The sequence below is a fragment of the Anomaloglossus baeobatrachus genome, chromosome 1, assembly GCF_048569485.1.
Source record: "Anomaloglossus baeobatrachus isolate aAnoBae1 chromosome 1, aAnoBae1.hap1, whole genome shotgun sequence".
NCBI classification, from domain to species: domain Eukaryota; kingdom Metazoa; phylum Chordata; class Amphibia; order Anura; family Aromobatidae; genus Anomaloglossus; species Anomaloglossus baeobatrachus.
The window spans coordinates 345,683,688-345,708,979 of NC_134353.1; the positions used below are offsets into that span (position 1 = coordinate 345,683,688).

The following is a 25,292-nucleotide window of genomic DNA, read 5'->3' on the forward strand; positions in this document are numbered from 1 at the left end:
ACGAGGTTATATGCGCAGCACGTAACCAGGTCACGTGCGCAGAATCTGCGTACAAAGAAGTTTTTACGTTGTGCGTCACTTCCCGTGTGCTCGCGGCGGCCATGTTTGTTCCTGGCGCTGCGCTTATTGTGGTTATTCTATGTACCGTAAAGTGATTGACAGTGCGGCTCCGCGCACAGTAGTAAATGCACAGTGATATCCCTGGAGTCAGTGGGCGCATGCATCTCCCTCCGGCTGCTGTGGCTGCTGTATAGGCCTGTGTGGGTGGGGCTCTGGTTGCCACGTTGAGTTGGACGTGGAGGGGAGGTGCTGGGTCCTGAAGAGCCGGGCAGGGAAGAGGCCGGAGGGACGGAAGCTCGGGCACTGGCCACACAGCCCACAGTCAGCAGCTCCTCTGACATTACCTGTCAGTCTGTACCCCGCACCTTAGTATCGCGAGCGTGTAAGAGCCAGTGCTCGTCTGTGTGCAGCTGATCCGGAGGCAGGTGAGTGTGTGGGGGCTGCCCAGCTGGCACTATAGAGGGGCAGCACTGGGCACTGCTGGATGACTTACCCCAGGGTACAGTACCCAGATGTGGCAGCCAGGTGCAGGGTACTCAGCAGTGAGTGTGTGGGGGCTGCCCAGCTGGCACTATAGAGGGGCAGCACTGGGCACTGCTGGATGACTTACCCCAGGGTACAGTACCCAGATTTGGCAGGCAGGTGCAGGGTACTCAGCAGTGAGTGTATGGGGGCTGCCCAGCTGGCACTATAGAGGGGCAGCACTGGGCACTGCTGGATGACTTACCCCAGGGTACAGTACCCAGATTTGGCAGGCAGGTGCAGGGTACTCAGCAGTGGATGTATGGGGGCTGCCCAGCTGGCACTATAGAGGGGCAGCACTGGGCACTGCTGGATGACTTTCCCCAGGGTACAGTACCCAGATGTGGCAGGCAGGTGCAGGGTAATCAGCAGTGAGTGTATGGGGGCTGCCCAGCTGGCACTATAGAGGGGCAGCACTGGGCACTGCTGGATGACTTTCCCCAGGGTACAGTACCCAGATGTGGCAGGCAGGTGCAGGGTAATCAGCAGTGAGTGTATGGGGGCTGCCCAGCTGGCACCAGAGAGGGGCAGCACTGGGCACTGCTGGATCACTTTCCCCAGGGTACAGTACCCCGATGTGGCAGGCAGGTGCAGGGTACTCAGCAGTGGATGTATGGGGGCTGCCCAGCTGGCACTATAGAGGGGCAGCACTGGGCACTGCTGGATGACTTTCCCCAGGGTACAGTACCCAGATGTGGCAGGCAGGTGCAGGGTAATCAGCAGTGAATGTATAGGGGCTGCCCAGCTGGCACTATAGAGGGGCAGCACTGGGCACTGCTGGATGACTTTCCCCAGGGTTCAGTACCCAGATGTGGCAGGCAGGTGCAGGGTAATCAGCAGTGAGTGTATGGGGGCTGCCCAGCTGGCACTATAGAGGGGCAGCACTGGGCACTGCTGGATGACTTACCCCAGGGTATAGTACCCAGACATGGTGGCAGCCAGGTGCAGGATAATCAGTAGTGAGGGTGTGAGAGCTGCCCTGCGTGTACCATAGTGTAAAGGAGCAGCACAAGATACTGCTGGATGAGGTACTACAGGGCACAGTACCCAAACAAGTAAGGCTGCTTTCACACTACGTTTTTTTAACATGTCCTGAACGGATCCAGTGCAAATGCGTTTTCATTTCAATGCATTTGCAATGGACTCGCGTTAACATGCGTTCACCTGCGTTTGCGTGCGTTATAGTTAGGATCCAGCGACTTGCAGTTTTTTAACATTTTTCAAAAACGGTACTTGTAGCGTTTTTGAGCTGCGTCCAAATACTGCAAATTGCTGGATCCTGACTAAACAGCACGCAAACGCAGGTGAACGCTGGCGTGCTGATAGACAGGATCCTGTTTGCTCTACTGAGCATGCCCAGAAACCAACCTCGCGTGATCAGTCCCTCTCTCCCCATCCCTCTCTCCCCCTCCCTCTCTGTCTCTCTCCCCCTCCCTCTCTCTCCCTCTCCTCTCTCTCCCCTGCCTGAGAGCTGCGGACACTCGTAACCAAGGTAAATATCGGGTAACCAAGCAAAGCGCTTCTCTTAGTTACCAGATGTTTACATTGGTTACGTGTGCAGGGAGCCTGGCTCCTAGCAGCTGCGGATGCTCGTAACCAAGGTAAATATGGGGTATCCAAGCAAGTTACCCGATGTTTACCTTGGTTACGAGCCTTCGCTGCTGTCAGATGCCGGCTCTCTGTCTATCACGTTCAGTTCCACTGACTCCCAATCACATGACTCCAATGCCCGCCCATAAACTTAAAGTGACAGGATCCTGCAAAATAACAGATGCGTTTGCATGCGTTTTTTTTGCTGTAAAAGCAGGATCCGCTTTTACAGCAAAAAAACGTTCATGACGCATGTTAAAAAAACGTAGTGTGAAAGCAGCCTAAGGCTAGGTTCACATTTCCGTTGTTTTGCATCAGTCACATGCGTTGCTTGACGCATGTGACTGATGCGTTGTACAACGGATGACAAAGAACAGAATTCATTGTCAGACTCTGTTGTGTGCGGGGGGCGGAGCCGAGCGGGGCTGTGGCGCTGAGGACGTCAGTGCCGCGGGGACTGCAGGGCTGGGGACAGGTGTGTGTGTACATGCGGAGTGCGGGAGGGGGTGGAGCCAAGCGGGGAAGTGTCGGCCTCCGTGCACACGTATCTAGGGTAAATATCGGGCAACTAAAAGCAAAGCACTTTTTGCTTGGTTACCCGATATTTACCTTGGTTACCAGCGTACACCGCTTAGCGCTGGCTCCCTGCACACGTAACCAGTGTAAATATCGGGTAACTAACCAAAGCGCATTGCTTAGTAACCCGATGTGTATCCTGGTTACGTGTGCAGGGAGCCAGAGAGAGCATGCGCAGCGAAATCCTACGTATTGCGCTGCTCAAAAAACGTTACAGGCTGCGTTCCTCCCGCCCGGCGGTCAGTCGTTCCACGACTGATCAGTCGGGCGGAGGGTGCAACGCAGCATCATCAGTCACAATCCGCCGCTCATACAAGTCTATGGGAACAACGGAATCCGCCAAACGGATTCCGTTGTTTACCAGAGCAGCGGATTGTGACTGATACAATTTAACGGAAGTGTGAACCTAGCCTTAAGGGGGCTTTACACGCTACGATATTGCTAATGCGAAGTCGTTGGGGTCACGGAATTGGTGACGCACATCCGGCCGCATTAGTGATGCCGTTGCGTGTGACACCTATGAGCGATTTTGAATCGTCGCAAAAACGTGCAAAGTCGCTCATCGGTGACATGGGGGTCCATTCTCAAATATTGTTACTGCAGCAGTAACGAAGTTGTTCCGCGTTCCTTTGGCAGCACACATCGCTCCGTGTGACACCGCAGGAATGACGAACCTCACCTTACCTGCGTCCCAGCCGCAATGCGAAGGAAGGAGGTGGGCAAGGATGTTACTTCCCGCTCATCTCCGCCCCTCCACTTCTATTGGGCGGCGGTTCAGTGACGTCGCTGTGACGCTGAACGAACCGCCCCCTTAGAAAGGAGGCGGTTCGCCGGTCACAGTGACGTCGACGGGCAGGTAAGTAGTGTGACGGGTCTGGGCGATGTTGTGCGGCACGGGCAGCGATTTGCCCGTGTCGCACAACAGATGGGGGCGGGTACCCACGCTAGCGATATCGGGACCGATATCGCAGCGTGTAAAGTGGCCTTTAGGCTGCTTTAACACTTCCGTTGTTATGCATCAGTCACAATCCGTCGCCTTGAGGAAATGCGGTATCCTGCAAAATATTTTGCAGGATTCTGTTTTTTCCCCATAGACTTGTATTAGTGACGGATTGTGACTGATGCCCTTGTGTTGCATCCGCCGCGTGACGGATCAGTCGTGGAACGACTGACCGTCGGGCGCGGCAGGAACGCAGCATGTAGCGTTTTTTGAGCGGCAGAATCCTTTTGTTTTCACTGCGCATGCTCAGCTGTTTAATCATTGAAAGCAATGTCTCTCTCAGCTGATCGCCCGGCCACTAGGTGATCAGCTGATCGGTCACAATAGCCGGCTGCCGGTAAAACAGTAAAAAAAAACAACAGATCGTTGTTTTGCAGCATCAGTCACATCAGTTGGGTCACTATCTGCAACGCATCCGTTACATCAGTCACAACTGATTGTGACAGATGCAAAATAATGCAAGTGTGAAAACAGCCTTACATTGGCATTGTCGGTGGCTGAAGAAGGAGCATGTTAGCTCCAAAATGCATAGATCTATGAACAATAAAATCTGCTGATTGTATCGATTGCTCTCCTGAATCCATTTGGCAGTGTGGCATGACAATCCATTTCTTTTATTCCATTGAGTGTAGAGGGGCAGCACAGGGCACTGCTGGATGAGTTACTCCAGGGCACAGTACCCAGACATGGTGGCAGCCAGGTGCAGGGTTGGGGGCCCTGTCTGTTGTAACATACCCTAGTAACTGGAACTTTCCATAGAAGGGCGGCACGGTGGCTCAGTGGTTAGCACTGCAGTCTTGCAGCCCTGGGGTCCTGGGTTCAAATTCCACCAAGGACAACATCTGCAAGGAGTTTGTATGTTCTTCCCATATTTGCATGAGTTTCCTCGAGGTTCTCAGGTTTCCTCCCACACTCCAAAGACAAACTGATAAGGAATTTAGATTGTGAGCCCCAATGGGGACAGTGTTGATAGTGTCTATAAAGCGCTATTGAACATGATGGTGCCATAACAAATAAATAATAAAACCACAAGGCTGCTGTGTCAGCTGAACTTCTACTGACTAATGGATGCTGGGCATATGCACCACAATGCCAGGGCTGCCCATGAGTTCTCATGGAGACATATATGGCGGTGTGTAGGGTCAGACCAGGCGCACCGAATGTAGAACGCATGGCTGTATTGAAAGCGGCCAAAATCACAGATGTTACTGGCTCCTTGTGTTTGTCTTTATTGCAGATGCGGGAATTTCTTTGTTGTTTTCCGTTTTTCCATGCCATTGGCCGGTCTAGAAAGCTAGCCAACTGGCTATAATTAGTATGTGTTCGATCTGTGGCATACACGGACATCACCGTCTGAGTGTGACCGTAAGGGTTTGTTCACACGTTCAGTATTTGCAGCAGATTTTTCTGTAACAAAACCCATAGTGTAAACAGGAAAAATACTGCATAAAATATTCAGACTATCTGCCTCATCCTGCTCTGCTACCCAGCGCCGTTCTGATCCTCTGCTGAATCACAACAGCTATTCATACTACCTCATTCTGCTCCCTTATCCAGTGCTGTTCCGCTCCTCTGCCAAGTCACATGACAGCTTTTCATACTATGTGCCTCTGTTCTGCTCCTCTGCTGAGTCACATGACAGCTTTTCATACTATGTGCCTCTGTTCTGCTCCTCTGCTGAGTCACATGACAGCTTTTCAGACTATCTGCCTCCGTTCCGCTCCTCTGCTGAGTCACATGACAGCTTTTCAGACTATGTGCCTCCATTCCGCTCCTCTGCTGAGTCACATGACAGCTTTTCAGACTATGTGCCTCCATTCCGCTCCTCTGCTGAGTCACATGACAGCTATTCAGATGATCTGCCTCCGTTCTGCTCCTCTGCTGAGTCACATGACAGCTATTCAGACGATCTGCCTCCGTTCTGCTCCTCTGCTGAGTCACATGACAGCTATTCAGACGATCTGCCTCCGTTCTGCTCCTCTGCTGAGTCACATGACAGCTATTCAGACTATCTGCCTCCATTCTGCTTTTCTGCAGTCACATGACAGCTATTCAGACGATCTGCCTCCATTCTGCTTTTCTGCAGTCACATGACAGCTATTCAGACTATCTGCCTCCTTTTTGCTCTGCTGAGTCACATGACCGCTATTCAGACGATCTGCCTCCGTTCTGCTTCTCTGCGGAGTCACATGGCCGCTATTCAGACTATCTGTCTTATGTTGCGGTCTCTGTTGACCCAGGAGCAGCTTTTACATTATAAGGCTCTGGAGCACTGTAACAGGGCACAGAATGAGGCTCCACACTTTTACTCTGTAGAAAGTGACTTCCGGTTCACACATAGACCCCAGTGTTGTATGGAGAGGCTGAATTACTGTCATGTGACTCAGAAGAGCAGTGGAACGGTGCTGGATACCGGAGAAGATGGGGCGTATGTAAGCACACTGACACTTCACTAAGACCGGTTTAGAAAATATAAAAAAATAAATAAATGGGAATCTTCGTTAAGAATAGTTCATACATGAATTATCCCCGATGTATGAAAATAGTTTTTTGGTACTATGAAAGCGTTGCTGTAATTGGTGGTTTGAACAACAGAGTAGGTTAAGAAATGAAAGCTGAACACTGGGTTGGTTGCTATGGATAACAACGTTTTTTTTTCCATTTTAGATTTTTTTTTTTATATAAATTAGCCAGTTTGTGATTTGTTAACTCATAGTTTACCTGTTGTATGTAGAATTCCTGAACTACAGATGAATGTGAGCGCACGCACATGTATAGTTAAAGGGGTTGTCCAGGTTTGGATGTAAGTCTGTATTCATTCCATGTAACTGCAGACTTGTGAGTCCTGACAGCGCACATGATGCTCACTGTCAGGAATCTTCGGGAGCGGGCAGTCATGTGACTACAAGTATGCGATATGTGCACTGCCGGCCACATTGGGACTAGATGTGCGTGGCCACAGCCTCAATCAGTACAAGTGAATTGAGCGAGGGCACACAAGTCTAGTCGAAATGTGTGCATAAGTATGCAAATTGCATACTTGCAGTCACATGACCACCCAGTCTTTCCACCAGCACCTGACAGTCATGAAAGCGCGCACTGTGCATAGTGTGGGGATTCACTAGTCTGCAGTCATATAGAGTGACTGCAGACTTCACTACCAAACATTAACAACCCATTTAAAAGGACCCTGACTGTACATTAATATTGCCGAATTAGGGGCCGCATGAATCAGACACTGAGTGTATAATTGCAGTTGTGTATCATTGACAATTAAATACTATGGTATATTAGATGATAATATAGTGAGCGATGACTGAAAGCTGGCGGCTCTCAGGAAGAATAAAGGTGATGTTCTCCCAGCACCTTCCTAACGCTATAATCCTGCAGATTAACCCTAGATCCGCAGGTTAATTGCGTTATCGGACCTCCCAGGTCATGAATCTGGCACATCTTATTGCAGCACTCTGTTCATTACAGTTGACGTGCCAAATGCCTGTTTTGATGAGTGTTTTTATCTCTGGCGTCTCTAAATATACATGCTACCTAACTGCTGATAAGGTTCCCTCAAGCTCACAGTGGACATATAGCAGATAAGGTTCAAAGTGCAAACTGCAGTTTCTGCTTCAGGACATGTCCACGTGGATTTACTGGCAGCAGTACCTGCAGTAAGAAAAGCAGACCTGCCAACTGGCAGGGAGATGTAGCCTAAATCCTAAATATGATATGTTGTATAGCAAGGATTTAAAATATAACTTTTAATAAATATAATGATAAAATAGATCAAAGTGCAAAGTGAAATATAATAAAAGGAAGGATCTCACCCAGTTCTTCTCCTGAGGGATCCACACCACTGTATAATCCAAGGCGGGCGGGCACCAAACCAGTGACGTAAAGCAGGGGATAAACAATACAGTTACATTACCCCTGTCGTGCCCCTGCAATAGCTTCCGCCCTTACAAGGGCAGCACCCAAGTCAGGATAACTACCCCAGTAAATACACAAAACCCCTCCCAAAGGAGTAGCACGACAGGGGTAATGTAACTGTATTGTTTATCCCCTGCTTTACGTCACTGGTTTGGTGCCCGCCCGCCTTGGATTATACAGTGGTGTGGATCCCTCAGGAGAAGAACTGGGTGAGATCCTTCCTTTTATTATATTTCACTTTGCACTTTGATCTATTTTATCATTATATTTATTAAAAGTTATATTTTAAATCCTTGCTATACAACACAGCAGTACCTGCAGCCCTTTGGTATCATGTTTCCAGGATACCAGCGTGATTGTGTGCCCGTTAGGCCAGGGCTGTCTGCTCATAGGCTCTATGTATCTTATTGAAGTTCTCCCCAATGGTGCAACTGACACTTTAATGGGTTAATCTAATAATATATGATTATTGCTTACAGTCCAGAGAACGAATTTTAGGGTAAAATCAATTTTAGGTATTGTAAAGTCTGTTTGATTAAGTCCATCAACGTTCTAATATTTTTATGTTTTTCTATGTAGAATGAAGTTAAAAGAAATTGACCGTACTGCCATGCAGGCCTGGAGCCCCTCCGAGCAACACCCCATATACCTAGCCACAGGTGGGTGCCCTAACTACCATCTGATGTACAGTACGTGTGTCTTGCTAATAAACTGAGAAAATTAATCTAGGTGTCCCATCTTCTAGAAGGTTTGGGACACATTTTTGCGGCATAGCTCCTATAATGACAAACGGAATATTTAAAGCCATGCCTATGTTTAGGAATTGGTAAAATACTTCTAAGCAGAGACAGAAAATGATATTTCTATGCAAATGCAATTGATTTTCATTCCCCATGTTGGCTCAGTGGTTAGCACTGTTGCTTTGCAACACTGGGGTCCTGGGTTAAAATTTCACTAAGGAGTTTGTAGGTTCTCCCTGTGTATGTGTGGGTTTTGCTCCTGTTTCCTCCCACACTCCAAAGACTTAAGGGCGCTTTACACGCTGCGACATCGCTAGCGATCGCACCCGCCCCCGTCGTTTGTGCGTCACGTGCAAATCGCTGCCCGTAGCGGACAAAATCGCTAGTACCCGACACACATACTTACCTTCTCTGCAACGTCGCTGTGGGCGGCGAACAGCCTCTTTTCTAAGGGGGCGGTTCGTGCGGCGTCACAGCGACGTCACACGGCAGCCGTCCAATAGGAACGGAGGTGCGGAGAGCAGCCGCATGAAAGTCACGCTCACCTTGTTGCTGGAGGACGCAGGTACGGTGCTGTTTGTCGTTCCTGGGGTGTCACACGTAGCGATGTGTGCTGCCTCAGGAACGACGAACAACCTGCGTCCAGCACCAGCAACGATATTTGGGAAATGGACGACGTGTCCACAATCAACGATTTGGTGAGTATTTTGCATCGTTAGCGGTCACTCGTATGTGTCACACGCAACGACGTCGCTAACGAGGCCGGATGTACGTCACGAATTCCGTGACCCCAAGACATGTCGTTAGCGATGTCGTTGCGTGTAACGGGGCCTTTACTGATAGGGAATTTAGATTGTGAGCCCCAATGGGAACAGTGATGATAATCTCTGTAAAGCGCTGCAGAATATGATACCGCAAGCATAATAATATAACAAGACATATTTAATACACTTTTCGTGGCAAAGCATTTTTTTGTTTTGCATGATTCCAAAAATTGCTCCAAAAAAGATGGATGATTACTTACCGGTAATTGGATTTTCCAGAACCATGACAGCACCGCACATGAGTGAGTGTATCGATCTCCAGGAACAGAAGACCTACAGAAATAAAAGAGCTGTACCTCACCTCATGCCACATGTGTTTATAGTGCGTAGGAGGTAACCGCTTCATTACTACAAGCATATAACAAAAATGAACCACAGTCCATATATTTAGAAAGTGCAAAGAAGAATGTCATCACCCCCAAAAAAATCAGGGGAGGGAGATTTCTCAATGCTTTCATTGTTCTGGAAAAATCCAATTTCCGGTAAGTAATTATCTTCTCTCCTCACCATGACCGCACCGAACATGGGAGAATAAAATAGAATAAACGCCTACGGTGGGACCACAGCCCACAGCACTTCCTATTTACAGAAGGTAGAAGGTGAGGACCGCATTGCTGCCCCACAGATTTGTTCCACCAAAGCATTAGCCCTTTCTGCCCAAGAGGTAGCTATAGCTCTGGTGGAGTTTGTCTTAATGCTTTGAGAGGGTTCCTGACCCGAGGCAGAGTAAGCTTAAGTGATAGCCATCCTGATCCACCTAGAATCAGTGGATTTAGTAGCACTTTTACCTTTACTTTCCCCTTAGAAAGAAATGAACCTAGCTGAAGATTTCTGCAATGGTTTTATTACCCTTAAATATTCCAGTAGGTACCTCCTAACATCTAGGAAGTGAAAGGTTAACTCACCTTGGGATTTTGGATCGTCACAAAAGGAGGGTAAAATTACCTCCTGGTTCCTAGTAAATTTAGAGTTCAATTTTGGCAGAAAATCCTGGTCAGGCTTTAGGATTACTCTATTCTGCAACATAGTAGTAAACGGAGGATATATCAAGACAGCTTGTAATTCGCTTACATATCTAGCCGACATCAAGGCCACCAGGAAAATTGTCTTGAGAGTTAAGGGTACTTTACATGCTGCGACATCGCTAGCGATCTCGTTAGCGATGTGAAATTCTAGATCGCAAGTGCGATCTTTTGAGATCGCACATGCGTAAAATGACCTATGTGCGATCTTGAAAGATCGCACTTGCGATCTAGAATTTCACATCGCAAACGAGATCGCTAGCGATGTCGCAGCATGTAAAGTACCCTTTAGAGCCTTAACCAATATTGAAGAAATGGGCTCAAAAGGGGGTTTAGTAAGAGCATTTAAGACAAAATTTAGATCCAAAGGGGCTAACCTAAGGGTGTAGATGATTGTTGGTTCTGGGTGGTCAGACTCTGTCCTGAGAATTCTAAGAACTTGCTCCAAATCTCATCGTATTTAACCCAAGTCATTTTTTTTCCCTACTTGACAGGAGAGTAGAGACTAGGTTATTGAAGAACCCTTTAGCTAAAAAAAGGTCTCCTCTCAAGTTCCAAACCGTCAGGTGTAACCTGTGAACCAGGGGATGAAGGACCGGACCCTGAGATAGCAGATTGGGCACATCGGGAAGCATCCAGGGGTCCGATATTGACATACACCTCAGCCATGTGAACCATGCTCTTTTTGGCCACAAGGGGGCGATTAGTGTGACTTTCTCTTTCTTCTCTTATCTTCTTCAGAACTATTGGGGTCAGAGGAAATGGGGGAAAGGTGAAGGCCAGATGAAACTACCACCTTTGAGTGGAAGTGCATTTACTCCATATAGGGATCCCTTTGGGTCTAGAGAAAATAATTTCTCTACTTGTTGATTCTGTTTGGTAGCGAACAAATCTACTGTAGTTTTTGGATTATAAGATGCACTTTTCCTACCAAAAATTTGGGAGGAAAATGAGGAGTGCGTCTTATAATCTGAATGTAGCTTACCAGGGGAGGTGGAGAAGGGTCACAGGGGAGGATGCTGCGGGCCGCGTGTGCTGTGAAAATGTCAGCGGTGCGGGCTTTAAGTAATGGGGCCTGGAGTCGGCACATGTGCAGATGGACCTCTCGGCTCATGATCTCCTCTGCGCACGCTCCGTCGATGACCCATTGATCTCCCTGCAGCAGACTTAAGGAAAATGGCCGTCCGTATGTGGCATGTGCGCAAATGAGATCTTGACTTGTCATTAAACCGAGCGCTCCATCTGCGAACGCGCTGATTACGGGGCGCTATTTTTTTAAAGCCCACACCACCGACCGTTTCTGGATGTTTCTGCCTTACAGTGCTTGCAGCAATCATCTGGGACACCCACTGCACCACCCATGCCTTCTGTGACCCCTCTCCACCACCGCTGCCATCCCCCCTCTGGTAAAACACCACCGGATTATAAGACGGATCCCATATTTTCTTTTTTTCCTTTTTTTTTTCTCTACATTTGGGGTACGCAGAGTTTTTATTATTGTGTTTTTGGCTGCGTTTTGCTGCATGTTTGATCACTGCATTTTGCTGTGTTTTTCCAAAGCATTGGATGGGTGGAAAAACGCAGCAAAACGCAGGAAAATAATTGACATGTCCATTTTTTTTTCACAGTTCAAAAATGCAGCCAAAAATAAAAAGCTATGTGCGGACAGCAAAAATGAAAAGTCATAGACTTTGCTGGGGAAGCACAACACATGAAGTTTTGAGCCCAAAAACGCACTGCAAAAACATGGTAAAAAACGCAGCGTGCGCACATAGCCTTAGGTTTGAAGAACTGACACTTAAAATAGGGACCCAACACCCCTGGAAGAAATGATTGTCCAGATGGGCTCCCCAGCCTGTAGAACTCATCTGTGGTAATTATCAGTGGACTATTGACGGTCCGTGGGACTCCTTTGAGGAGTTTCTCCTTGTTTAACCACCAATCCAGAGAGTTTAACACCTTTGTTCATATTGGGTAATCGAAATTTGTGTTCTTGGCTGCCTAGTCCTGCTGATTGTAGGAGCTAGGAACTGCCACTGAAGTTTGTATGGAATTGTGCTCACTGGACCGTCAGAATTGCTGCGGATAGAGAACCTAATAGGGACATATCTCCTCATAGCTTCATTGCAAATTTTTCTTTGTGTTTGAGCCTTTGTGATCTTCTGCCTGATTTTTAAATTTTTTTCTTATAGAAGAAAGCAGCGTTAGTGATTTGAGGCTAAGCTGATCCCTAAAAATATCTGAACCTGAGAGGGCTCTATCTTTGAATTTTCCTTATTTATCAGCCAGCCTAGATCCGTTAGATTTTGAAGGACCCTCTTGACAGCGACTGAGCAGTTCTCATTTGATTTTCCTATCACCAAAAAATTATCCAATCACGGTACAATCAGAATATCTTCTTTCTTCAGCGCTCTATTGGGAGACCCAGACGATTGGGGTATAGCTACTGCCCTCTGGAGGCCACACAAAGCACTACATTAAAAGTGCAAGGCCCCTCCTCCTCTGGCTATACCCCCCCGTGGTATCACGGGTTCTCCAGTTTTAGCTTTGTGTGCGAAGGAGAATCTATGCATGGGGCTCAGTCTCTGGGCACGGCGAGGCCTCTGTCCTCAGGTCCCCCTTACTTGGAATGTATCCAGCCCACAGGGGGGTCCCCGGCTTCACAGGCCGAGGATTATGACTCAGATGATGGCCCCAGCCACCCTAAGCGAGCTCGCTGGGAAAGACCCTCGACGTCTTCACACTGCTCAGGGTCTCAGCGCAATCAGTCTCCCTGTGATGTGTCTGATGAGAGTGATCAGGAATCCACTCCTGGAACCCCTCTCAACCTGGATACCCCGGATGGGGATGCCATGGTAGACGACCTTATCTCAGCCATCAATAGGCTGTTGGATATTTCTCCCCCAGCCCCTTCAGCAGAAGAGGCGGCTGCGGAGCAGGAAAAGTTTCGTTTCCTTTATCCCAAGCGTAAATTGAGTGCTTTGTTAGATCACTCTGACTTCAGAGAATCAATCCAGAAGCACGACGCTCACCCAGAAAGGCGTTTCTCTAAACGATCTAAAGATACGCGTTTCCCTTTCCCCCCTGAGGTGGTCAAGCGCTGGACACAGTGTCCAAAGGTAGACCCCCCGATTTCCAAACTTGCAGCTAGATCCATAGTTGCAGTGGAGGATGGCGCTTCACTTAAAGATGCCAATGACAGACAGATGGACCTTTGGTTAAAATCTGTCTATGAAGCCATCGGCGCGTCGTTTGCTCCGGCATTCGCAGCCGTATGGGCACTCCAGGCTATTTCAGCTGGCTTAGCAAAAGTGGATGCTATCATGCATCCAGCAGTGCCGCAAGTGGCGCACCTTACCACGCAGATGTCGGCGTTCGCGTCTTACGCTATCAATGCGGTCCTAGAATCTACCAGTCGCACCTCAATGGCGTCCGCCAATTCGGTAGTTTTGCGCAGAGCCTTGTGGTTAAAGGACTGGAAAGCAGATGCTGGTTCCAAAAAATGTTTAACCAGTTTGCCTTTGTCTAGAGAGAGACTGTTTGGCGAGCCATTGGCTGACATCATTAAGCAGTCCAAGGGTAAAGACTCCTCTTTACCACAACCCAGAACACCCAAACTTCAGCAGAAAAAGTGGCAGCAGAGGTTTCAGTCCTTTCGAGGTTCGGGCAAGACACCATTTACCTCGTCCAAAGGGACTCAGAGGACGCAAAGAAACTCAGATTCGTGGCGGACTCACACACGCCCCAAGAAAGCAAATGGAGGTACCGCTTCCAAAGCGGCTACCTCATGACTTCCAGCCCCCCCCCTCCGCATCGCCGGTCGGGGGCAGGCTCTCCCGCTTTTCCGGCATTTGGATGTCACAGGTCAAAGACCGGTGGGTGGCGGACATTTTGTCTCGCGGGTACAGGATCGAGTTCAATTCTCGTCCTCCAGCTCGGTTCTTCAGAACCTCCCCACGTCCAGACCGAGCAGATGCTCTGCTGCAGGCGGTGGATTCCCTAAAAGCGGAAGGAGTGGTTATCCCAGTCCCTCCTCAGGAACAAGGGCAAGGGTTTTACTCCAATCTCTTTGTGGTTCCAAAAAAGGACGGCTCGTTCCGTCCTGTTCTGGACCTAAAACGGCTCAACAAACATGTGCACGCCAGGAGGTTCCGGATGGAAACCCTCCGCTCTGTCATTGCCTCAATGTCCAGAGGAGACTTCCTTGCCTCAATAGACATCAAAGATGCTTATCTCCACGTGCCAATTGCTACAGAACATCAACGTTTTCTACGTTTTGTGATAGGAGACGACCATTTTCAGTTCGTAGCTCTTCCATTTGGTCTGGCGACAGCCCCACGGGTCTTCACCAAGGTCATGGCGGCGGTGGTAGCAGTCTTGCACTCTCAGGGACACTCGGTGATTCCTTACCTAGACGACTTATTGGTCAAAGCTCCCTCTCAGGAGGCATGCCAACTCAGCCTGAATGCTACGCTGGAGACTCTACAGTCTTTCGGATGGATCATCAACTTTCCAAAGTCGATCCTATCACCGACTCAGTCACTAACGTATCTTGGCATGGAGTTTCATACTCTAGCAGCGATAGTGAAGCTTCCGCTGGACAAGCAGCGGTCACTACAGACAGGGGTGCAATCTCTCCTGCAGGGCCAGTTGCATCCCTTGCGGCGCCTCATGCATTTCCTAGGGAAGATGGTGGCAGCCATGGAAGCAGTTCCCTTTGCGCAGTTTCATCTGCGCCCACTTCAATGGGACATTCTCCGCCAATGGGACGGGAAGTCAACGTCCCTGGACAGGAAAGTCTCGCTTTCCCAGACGGCCAAAGACTCTCTACAATGGTGGCTCCTTCCCACATCATTGTCTCAGGGAAGATCCTTCCTGCCCCCATCCTGGGCAGTAGTCACGACAGATGCGAGTCTGTCAGGGTGGGGAGCAGTATTTCTCCACCACAGGGCTCAGGGGACGTGGACTCCGCAGGAGTCCACCCTTCAGATCAATGTTCTGGAGATCAGAGCAGTGTTTCTTGCTCTACTGGCCTTCCAACAGTGGCTGGAAGGAAAGCAGATCCGAATCCAATCGGACAACTCCACAGCGGTGGCATACATCAACCACCAAGGAGGGACGCGCAGTCGGCAAGCCTTCCAAGAAGTCCGGCGCATTCTAATGTGGGTGGAGGACAGAGCATCCACCATATCCGCGGTTCACATCCCAGGCGTAGAAAACTGGGAAGCAGACTTCCTCAGTCGCCAGGGCATGGACGCAGGGGAATGGTCCCTTCACCCGGACGTGTTTCAGGAAATCTGTCGCCGCTGGGGAGTGCCGGACGTCGACCTAATGGCATCCCGGCACAACAACAAGGTCCCGGCATTCATGGCGAGGTCGCGCGATCAAAGAGCTCTGGCGGCAGACGCCTTGGTTCAAGATTGGTCGCAGTTTCAGCTCCCATACGTGTTTCCGCCTCTGGCGCTCTTGCCCAGAGTGCTACGCAAGATCAGATCCGAGTGCAGCCGCGTCATACTCGTCGCTCCAGACTGGCCGAGGAGGTCGTGGTATCCGGATCTGTGGCATCTCACGATCGGTCGACCGTGGTCACTGCCAGACCGACCAGACTTACTGTCCCAAGGGCCGTTTTTCCATCAGAATTCTGCGGCCCTGAACCTGACTGTGTGGCCATTGAGTCCTGGATCCTAGCATCTGCTGGATTATCTCAGGGAGTCATTGCCACAATGAGACAAGCTAGAAAGTCGAATTCGGCTAAGATCTACCACAGAACGTGGAAGATTTTCTTGTCCTGGTGCTCTGCTCAGGGAGTGTCTCCCTGGCCATTTGCATTGCCCAAGTTTCTTTCCTTCCTGCAATCGGGGTTAGAAAAGGGCTTGTCGCTCAGCTCCCTTAAAGGGCAAGTTTCGGCACTATCCGTGTTTTTTCAGAAGCGTCTAGCACGTCTTCCTAAGGTGCGCACGTTCCTGCAGGGGGTCTGTCATATTGTGCCCCCGTACAAGCGACCGTTAGATCCATGGGATCTGAACAGGGTACTAGTTGCTCTCCAGAAGCCGCCCTTCGAGCCTCTGAAGGAAGTTTCCTTTTCTCGGCTGTCGCAGAAAGTGGCGTTTCTTGTTGCAATCACATCGCTTCGGCGAGTGTCTGAGCTGGCAGCTCTGTCATCTAAGGCTCCCTTCCTGGTGTTCCACCAGGACAAGGTTGTGCTGCGCCCCATTCCGGAGTTTCTCCCTAAGGTCGTATCCTCTTTTCATATTAATCAGGATATTTCCTTGCCTTCTTTTTGCCCTCATCCGGTTCACCGGTATGAAAAGGCCTTACGTTTGCTAGATCTGGTGAGAGCACTCAGAATCTACATTTCCCGCACGGCGCCCATACGCCGTGCCGATGCACTTTTCGTCCTTGTCGCTGGTCCGCGCAAGGGGTTGCAGGCTTCTAAAGCCACCCTGGCTCGATGGATCAAAGAACCAATTCTAGAGGCCTACCGTTCTGCGGGGCTTCCGGTTCCTTCAGGGCTAAAAGCCCACTCCACCAGAGCCGTGGGTGCGTCCTGGGCATTACGTCACCAGGCTTCGGCTCAACAGGTGTGCCAGGCAGCTACCTGGTCCAGTCTCCACACTTTCACCAAGCATTATCAGGTGCATACCTATGCTTCGGCGGATGCCAGCTTAGGTAGAAGAGTCCTGCAGGCGGCAGTGACACCCCCGTAGGGGAGGGCTGTTTTGCAGCTCTAACATGAGGTATTTATTTACCCACCCAGGGACAGCTTTTGGACGTCCCAATCGTCTGGGTCTCCCAATAGAGCGCTGAAGAAGAAGGGAATTTTGTTACTTACCGTAAATTCCTTTTCTTCTAGCTCTTATTGGGAGACCCAGCACCCGCCCTGTTGTCCTTCGGGATGTTTTTTTGTTGTTTGCGGGTACACATGTTGTTCATGTTGAACGGTTTTTCAGTTCTCCGATGTTATTCGGAGTTAATTTGTTTAAACCAGTTATTGGCTTCCTCCTTCTTGCTTTGGCACTAAAACTGGAGAACCCGTGATACCACGGGGGGGTATAGCCAGAGGAGGAGGGGCCTTGCACTTTTAATGTAGTGCTTTGTGTGGCCTCCAGAGGGCAGTAGCTATACCCCAATCGTCTGGGTCTCCCAATAAGAGCTAGAAGAAAAGGAATTTACGGTAAGTAACAAAATTCCCTTCTTATGTAAGATGTCATCTCGGTTACGATTTTGGTGAAAACACGTGGTGCCAGGGAGCCCCCGAAGGGAAGATACTGGTATTGTAGGTGGAGTGGAGACTACCTCAATGTCTACCACCACCCTGAGATATTTTTGATGATCCTTTTGGATTGGGCCATGGTAGTAAGCATCTTTTAAGTCTATCACTGAAATGTGCCATGTATCAAGGGATACAGGAGTTTTACAGGTGATCTTAGGGTTTCCATCTTGAACTTTTCTACATTTTATGTAATGATTTAGGGACTTTAAGATTATAGTCCTTGAAGGATCCATCTGTTTTTTTGGTCAGAAATAGATTGCTGTAAAACCCTTTCCAGATGTCTGACTTTAGTACCCTGAATAGAACTCCCTTCTTTAGTAAAAGTGTAGCACTTCCCTCTCTAACGTGGGTCTGGTTGTTTTTGGCTTTCTGAGATTTCAAGACCTGCCGAGGAGGGAAGGAGGAAAAGCGTAGTTTGTAGCCTTTGGATTGTGTGTCTTCTATCCACCTGGAGGATGAAAGCAAAGCCCACTGAAGGGGGAAAAAAACTCTTTACCCCCCCACACCTGCAGATTGGCGTCATTGTTGTTTGGGAGTTCCCTTGTATGAGGGTGTATTAAACAGAAAGCCTTTGTTCCCTTATCCTTCCCCCAGGGGCGCCTTTCCTTGTTTTATCCTCTGTTCAGCCACTTCTTCCTTCTCTATTCTCTGTGCCTCGAAAGGATCTCTTAAGCCTTGGAAAGCGGGGCGGAGGGAAATCATTTTTGTAATCTGCAGCTTTCTCTAAAATTTCATCAAAGGCCTAACCGAATATTCTCCTTGGCATAGAATCGAACAAAATTTCATTTTGGACTGAAAGCCTGCTGCCCAATTTTTTAGCCACAATGCTCTGCGGCCAGAGTTGGACAGGGCACATGAATGTATGGCAAATTTTGTGCTATATACCAAACCTGCCGCTTTTTGCATGGATGGGAGGGCTTCTAGTAACTGCTCTCTGGGACATTTATCCTTAATTTAGGATTCTAATTCTTGGAGCCATTTAACCATAGACTTTGCAGTACAAGTGGCTTAAAAGACCAAGCTGCTGCTTCCCAAGCCCCCTTAAGGAAGGTGTTGGCTTTACTAACCAAGGGGTCTTTTAGAGAACCCAAATCCTCAAAGGGAAGTATACTTTATACATGTTTGCTATAGCTGAATCTATTTTTGTGGGCCTTTTCCCAGGTCTCACAGACTCCTCACTAAACTGGTACTTCCTCTTCAAGTTCTGAGGAACTGCCACTTTTTGAACAGTTTTTTTTTTCCCATTCTTTTTTAATTAGGGCCAGCAAGTTTTTATGTACTGGGAATACTTTGTGCTTCCGTTCCTCCAGGTTACTGAACATGGCATCTTTTATTGATCGCTGTTCCCTTGGGGATTCAGCCACTATAGTGGTTGTGACGTCTTTCAGAAGTCTGCTGGTGCCTTCTACTGGGAAATATGAAAGCCTGTACTCTCCATCAGAAGAGTCTGAATCTGACCCTGTTGAGACCATTAACTCCCCCGTGTCTCCCTCCGAACTAATGTCCGAAAGCAGCTGCTTACTCGTGGAGGGGCCTTTAATCTGGTGATTCTCCTTCCTCACCGTGGCCTTGACCTCCTCTTTAATCAGGGATTTGATTTCCTGGAATATTGATGAGGATTCTTCTGCCACTGTTCTATCAGTGCAAGTATGACAAAGTTTCTTGTCATAGTCCTTAGATAACCCTTTCCTGCATAGGGCACACTTTTATTTTTTTATTTTGATATTGCCTTCCTGGCCTAAAATAATAACAATAATGAAACCATCAGCATGTTATAATAAAGAAGGCATTCACCCAATCCTACGCCCCAGAACTACCATGCTAGGAGGGGGGTTTGGATCCTCTGTACTGTCACTGAGCGCTGCAGGATTCTCCATGTTGCACCTCTGATGCAACCTTCACTGGAATGACACTGCCAATGATGTAAGGATATCATCCCTTTAAAAGTGAACTTGTCATGTCTCCATGCATCCAGAACCATGAGTAGTTCTGGGTGCATATTGCTAATCCCCGCCTAACTGCCCTGTATCTAGTAGCATAAATAAAGAGATCTTTAGAAATACTTTTTGTAAAGATCTCTTTATCTATGCTACTAGATACAGGGCAGTTAGGCGGGGATTAGCAATATGCACCCAGAACTGCTCGTGGTTCTCGATGTATGAGGACATGACAGGTCCCATTTAAGTAGTGTTTCCGGGGTGAAGTGTACTCTAGTCACCTGACCTTGCTTCTAAGGCGCTGTGTAAAACATAAAAAACACTTTATAATACCCAACGGTCGCGCTGCGGTGGATTCTAGTCTCCGTTGACCGGTGCCGGTGCCGCCTCTTTCGGCCATCTTTGTCGTCCTTCTTCTGTAACCATGGTGCATGACGCGTCCTACAGCATGCACACGCGCCGGCATTGAGGTCCTGCGCAGGCGCACTTTGATCTGCTCTGAGCAGGGCAGATCAAAGTGTTGTAGTGCGCCTGCGCGGGACCGGCGAGTGTGTATGGCGTAGGTCGTGTCATGCACACAGGCTTCAGAAGGAGGATGAAGATGGCCGAAAGAGGAGGTGCCGGCACCAGACGACGGAGACTCCCATCTGACTAGAATCCACCGCAGCGACCATTAGGTGAGTATTATAAAGTGTTTTTTTTGTTTTACACAGCGGCCTGGGCTCTTATATACAGCATGTTAGAATACTGTATATAAGAGTCCACTGGTGGTGTCCGCAGCTCATAGGCTGAAAAACTGGTGACAGGTTCCTTTAAGCAGGAAAACAACCTTAGGAGGCAGAAGATCCTAAGTGCTCTGACACTCCCAGAGCACTTAATACTAGACGTCCCAGAGAGGGGTCATTTAACATTTCTAACTTTGGAACCCAGAGACGGGTCAAATGACCTAAAGGATTTTAGCTAACATCCTATAATCACTGTCTTTTGTTCTGTAATTAAGGCCATTACTGTCGCACCACAGGAGGTTATTGTTTTCCATTGAGTTTAGCCATTTACTGTAGTTTCTAGTTAGTTCTATTCAGTTTGGACTAAAGGTACCATCACACTTAGCAACATCGCTAGCAACATCGCTGCTGAGGCACAACTTGCTAGCGATGTTGCTGTGTGTGACATCCAGCAACAACCTGGCCCCTGCTGTGAGGTCGTTGGTTGTTGCTAAATGTCCTGGACCATTTTTTAGTTGTTGCTCTCCCGCTGTGAAGCACACATTGCTGTGCGTGCCAGCGACAGAGCAACAACTAAATGTGCAGTGAGCAGGAGCCGGCTTCTGCGGACGCTGGTAACCACGGTAAACATCGGGTAACCAAGAAGCCCTTACCTTGGTTACCCGATATTTACCTTCGTTACCAGCCTCCGCCGCTCTCAGCTGTCAGTGCCAACTCCCTGCTCTCTGCACACGTAGCCGGAGTACACATCAGGTAATTAACCCGATGTGTACTGTGGCTATATGTGCAGGGAACAGGGAGCCGGCACTGGCAGTGTGAGAGCGGCGGACGCTGGTAACGAAGGTAAATATCGGGTAACCAAGGGAAGGGCTTCATGGTTACCCGATGTTTACCGTGGTTACCAGCGTCCGCAGAAACCGGCTCCCTGCTGCCTGCACACGTAGCAGAGTACACATTGGGTAATTAACCCGATGTGTACTGTGGCTAGGTGTGCAGGGAGCCAGCGCTAAGCGGTGTGCGCTGGTAACTAAGGTAAATATTGGGTTGGTTACCCGATATTTACCTTAGTTACCAAGCGCTGCATGCTTCCACGTGTAGCGACGCTCCAGCGATCCCTACCAGGTCAGGTTGCTGGTGGGATCGCTGGAGTGTCGCTTAGTGTGACATCTCACCAGCGACCTCCTAGCAACTTACCAGCGATCCCTATCAGGTTGTATCGTTGTTGGGATCACTGGTAAGTTGTTTAGTGTGACTGGGCCTTAAGGGTCATTTGACCCTCTTTCGGGACTTCAGGGGGGGAGCTCGAAATTTCTGGGACTTCTAGTGTTAATGTATTATTTGCATATGAAAGAAAATGCTTATTATTCAGAAATGCAGCAACCGATAGAAGATATAATGGTGTCGATGGATTTAAGCTTGAGTCGTTGAGTTTACCAACAGATTCTCTTGAACTGATCTATAGACTATACTAGCATAGATGAAATTGCATGCAGTACAAAATGTCCCCGTGTAGACGTGGGGTACAGTTTCCATTTAATTTCTTAAGGCATGATGCCAGCCACCTTGTACATCTCTGTTTTGTGACGGTCTTCCTTTTGCTGTATTTCTAGGTACCTCTGCTCAGCAGCTTGATGCCACATTCAGTACAAACGCATCTTTAGAGATTTTTGAACTGGACTTGGATGACCCATCGTTGGATATGAAGTCTTGTGCTTCCTTTGCATCCACGCATCGGTATTCAGTTTGCCTATATACATTTTTTTTGCAATGTGTCTCTCAGGTCCCAGTGATTTTGTCTACATCTGATAAATTCATAGAACTGTCTTTGAGACATGACTATATATAATTTGTTTCCCCATAAAATGAGCTATGCCCTATAGACATTTTGTCACATTGAATGTGTCTACTTGTATTTGAAATGCGTGCTAGAACGTGGCGAAGATTTATCTCCATTACACTCATGCAGCCAGGAGCGAGCACTAAATCACAGCAGAATATAAGCAGGCCATTAATTTTCAACATCATGATGATTATTTTTATACTGAATTCTCGGGTATAGTTGTTTGGTCCACCACTGAGGCTCTGCTGCTGCCCCCTTGTGTGGTGTTGGCTACAGCACTGACATCACATCAGCAGTGCCGTAGTCAATCAGTGAGCTCAGAAGCTCAGCAGTGCGTTCTTTCTACATGGGCTGAGCTCACTGATTGGCTGCCACACTGTTGACTTTGCGTCAGCGCTGCATCCCATACTAGACATCAGGGGTAATGGCGAAAACTCTGCGTCAGACACAGGAGGGTGAGTAAAGCACAGTCCGTATGCTCTTTTTGGCTGGGATTTATTTTCTGAAACAGGACAACTTTAAAACAATAAATGAGCTATAACTTTATATAATACGTCTTTCTTACTTTTTAGGTACCATAAGCTTATTTGGGGACCACATAGAATAGATTCAGAAGGCAACATTTTGGGCGTACTAATTGCCGGAGGAGAGAATGGAAATGTAATTCTGTATGATCCCGTCAAGATATTAGCGGGTGACAGTAATGTGATGATCTCTCAGCAGGATAAACATACTGGACCTGTTAGGGCTTTGGATGTAAACCCATTCCAGGTGAGGTCTGCTAACTACATTATTGCTGTGTGTTTAGAAAGCATAATCTGTTGTTCTGTTCAGATAATGCGCATTTCCAGGCTTGTGGGCAGTAACTCACTTTTAGGGGTACTTTGCACGCTGCGACATCGCAAGTCGATGCTGCAATGTCGAGCGCGATAGTCCCCGCCCCCGTTGCAGCTGCGATATCTTGTGATTGCTGCCGTAGCACTTACCTGCCCTGCGACGTCGCTCTGGCCGGTGAACCGCCTCCTTGTTAAGGGGGGCGGGTCGTTCGGTGTCATAGCGATGTCACACGGCAGGTGGCCAATAGAAGCGGAGGTGCGGAGATGAGCGGGACGTAAACATGCCGCCCCCCTCCTTCCTTCCGCAGAGCCGGCATTAGACGCGGTGACGTAGGTAGGAGATGTTCCTCGCTCCTTCGGCTTCATACACAGCGATGTGTGCTGCCGCAGGAACAAGGAACAACATTATACCTGTCACTGCTGCCAAATTATGGAAATGTCGGACCCTACACTGATGATATGATAACGGCGCTTTTGCGCTCGTTAATCGTATCAAAAAGGATTTACACACTATGATATCGACTGCGACGCCGGATGTGCGTCACTTTCGATTTGACCCCACCGATATCGCACCTGCGATGTCGTAGTGTGCAAAGCCTGCCTTACATTAGTGGTTCATGTGCTTTTATTTGGACTACATTTTCAGTAGCTCTATAATCATTTTTTGCTTTTTTTTGTTACAGACCAATCTTTTCGCATCTGGGGCCAATGAATCTGAAATTTACATTTGGGATTGTAATCATTTAGCTGTCCCCATGACCCCTGGAGCTAAATCTCAGGTAACATAAAATGGGCGATTTTAGTCACCCGAAAGGGCCAGTTTAGACTATTTTTGTCTGCAATTAGTGCCATTTCATGACACGGACAAGCATGATAGATGCTGACTGATGGCAGATATCTGTCAAGAGGTGTCAAGTATAGTACAATCTTATATTATTTTATTGTCTTATTGGAATGTGCACATGACTGAAGACATAAAAAGCTCAAAGGAAACAAGAGGTAAAGAAATGTGTGAAACATACCAAATCCCCCCTTTTACTCTGATGATAGCTTTACATCCACTTACAGCTCCATCAGTTAAGGTGGCTTTACACACTGCAACATCGCAAACGACATCGCTGTAACGTCACCGGTTTTGTGACATTATAGCGACCTCCCCAGCGACATTGCAGTGTGTGAAACACATCAGCAACCTGGCCCCTGCTGTGAAGTTGCTGATCGCTCCAAATCGTTCAGGACCATTCTTTGGTCCTTTGTTTCCCGCTGTGCAGCAAAGTTTTAGTGTGTAAAGGGGACTTTACAGCGACTTCGTCAGCGACTTCCCTTTCAAAAAGCTGCTTTACAACGTCCCCAATGACTAGCTAGGTCGTTCTGCAGGTCCGGATTGTTGTTACGTCGGTGGCCAGGTTTGCCTGTTTGACAGCTCACCAGAGACTTTGTAGCGATCCCGGCCAGGTTGGGATCGCTGGTGAGATCGCTAGAAAGTTTCAGTGTGTAAAAGAGCCTTTAGTCACCTGGAATGGCTTCCAACAGTCTTCAAGGAGTTTCCAGAGGAACTGGGCACTTTCAGCTCCACCAGGTAGTCTCCTGGAATGGCTTACAACAGTCTTGAAGGGGTTTCTAGAGGAGATAAGCACTTACAGCTCCACCAGGTAATCACTCGGAATGGCTTACAACAGTCTTGAAAGGGTTTCTAGAGGAGATAAGAACTTACAGCTCCACCAGGTAATCACTTAGAATGGCTCACAACAGTCTTGAAGGAGTTTCAAGTGGAGCTGGGCAATTTCAGCTCCACCAGGTTGTCTCTTGGAATGGCTCCCAACAGGTGTTTAAAAAGGAACTGAGCACTTCTTGGCTACTTCGCGTTCACTCTACGGTACAATTCATCCTAAACATTCTCAATTGGATTGAGGTAGGGTGATTATGGAGGCCATATCATCTAACATAGCACTTCATGTTTCTCCTTAGCCACATAGCCCTTTACATAGCCTATAGGTGTATTTTGGGTCACTATCCTGTTGCAACACAAATGATGCTTCCAATAAGTGGAAACCAGATGCCTCAAAATAGGGTCCTTGAGTAGGATAAGGACTATATGATATTCCTCTCATTTTACATATAATGAGTTTCTTCTCTGCTATTATTTTGCATAGCAAGTGTTTCTTCGTCTTGCTACCTAATTTACAGCCCTGGCCCCGGTAACGCGCGTGTGTGGGTATGACGCTGTTTCCTGTCATTGGTCTGCTCTGTTGGACGACTTGAATAGTCGGTTCAGACCAGCGTCACAGCTTTGGGTGGACACTAAGTTATTTCAGCTTGGTGTCTGTGCGTGGCTCTCATCGTGGTCAGTTGTCATGCAACTCTGCTGCTACACCCCTAAATGCTGAAACAAATGGGGCATATTTTTTGTTGTGTTAAGC

At 48.3% G+C, this 25,292-nt stretch overlaps 1 protein-coding gene across 7 annotated transcripts in view; it reads left to right on the forward strand.

The window, feature by feature from the left end:
- The first annotated feature begins 206 nt into the window (after positions 1 to 206).
- Positions 207 to 25,292, forward strand: part of SEC31A (SEC31 homolog A, COPII component) — a 157,648-nt gene continuing 132,562 nt past the window's right edge. For 4 of the 7 annotated variants that reach the window (XM_075352400.1, XM_075352401.1, XM_075352402.1 and 1 more), the window contains exons 1-5: positions 208 to 485; positions 8,255 to 8,334; positions 21,807 to 21,930; positions 22,609 to 22,807; positions 23,556 to 23,651. In XM_075352400.1, the coding sequence (XP_075208515.1) occupies positions 8,256 to 8,334; positions 21,807 to 21,930; positions 22,609 to 22,807; positions 23,556 to 23,651 (498 nt within the window). In that variant the 5' untranslated portion in view covers positions 208 to 485; position 8,255. Of the gene's footprint in view, positions 486 to 8,254; positions 8,335 to 21,806; positions 21,931 to 22,608; positions 22,808 to 23,555; positions 23,652 to 25,292 lie in introns of all 7 variants that reach the window. The other 3 variants (XM_075352408.1, XM_075352403.1, XM_075352405.1) reach the window with 2 other exon arrangements.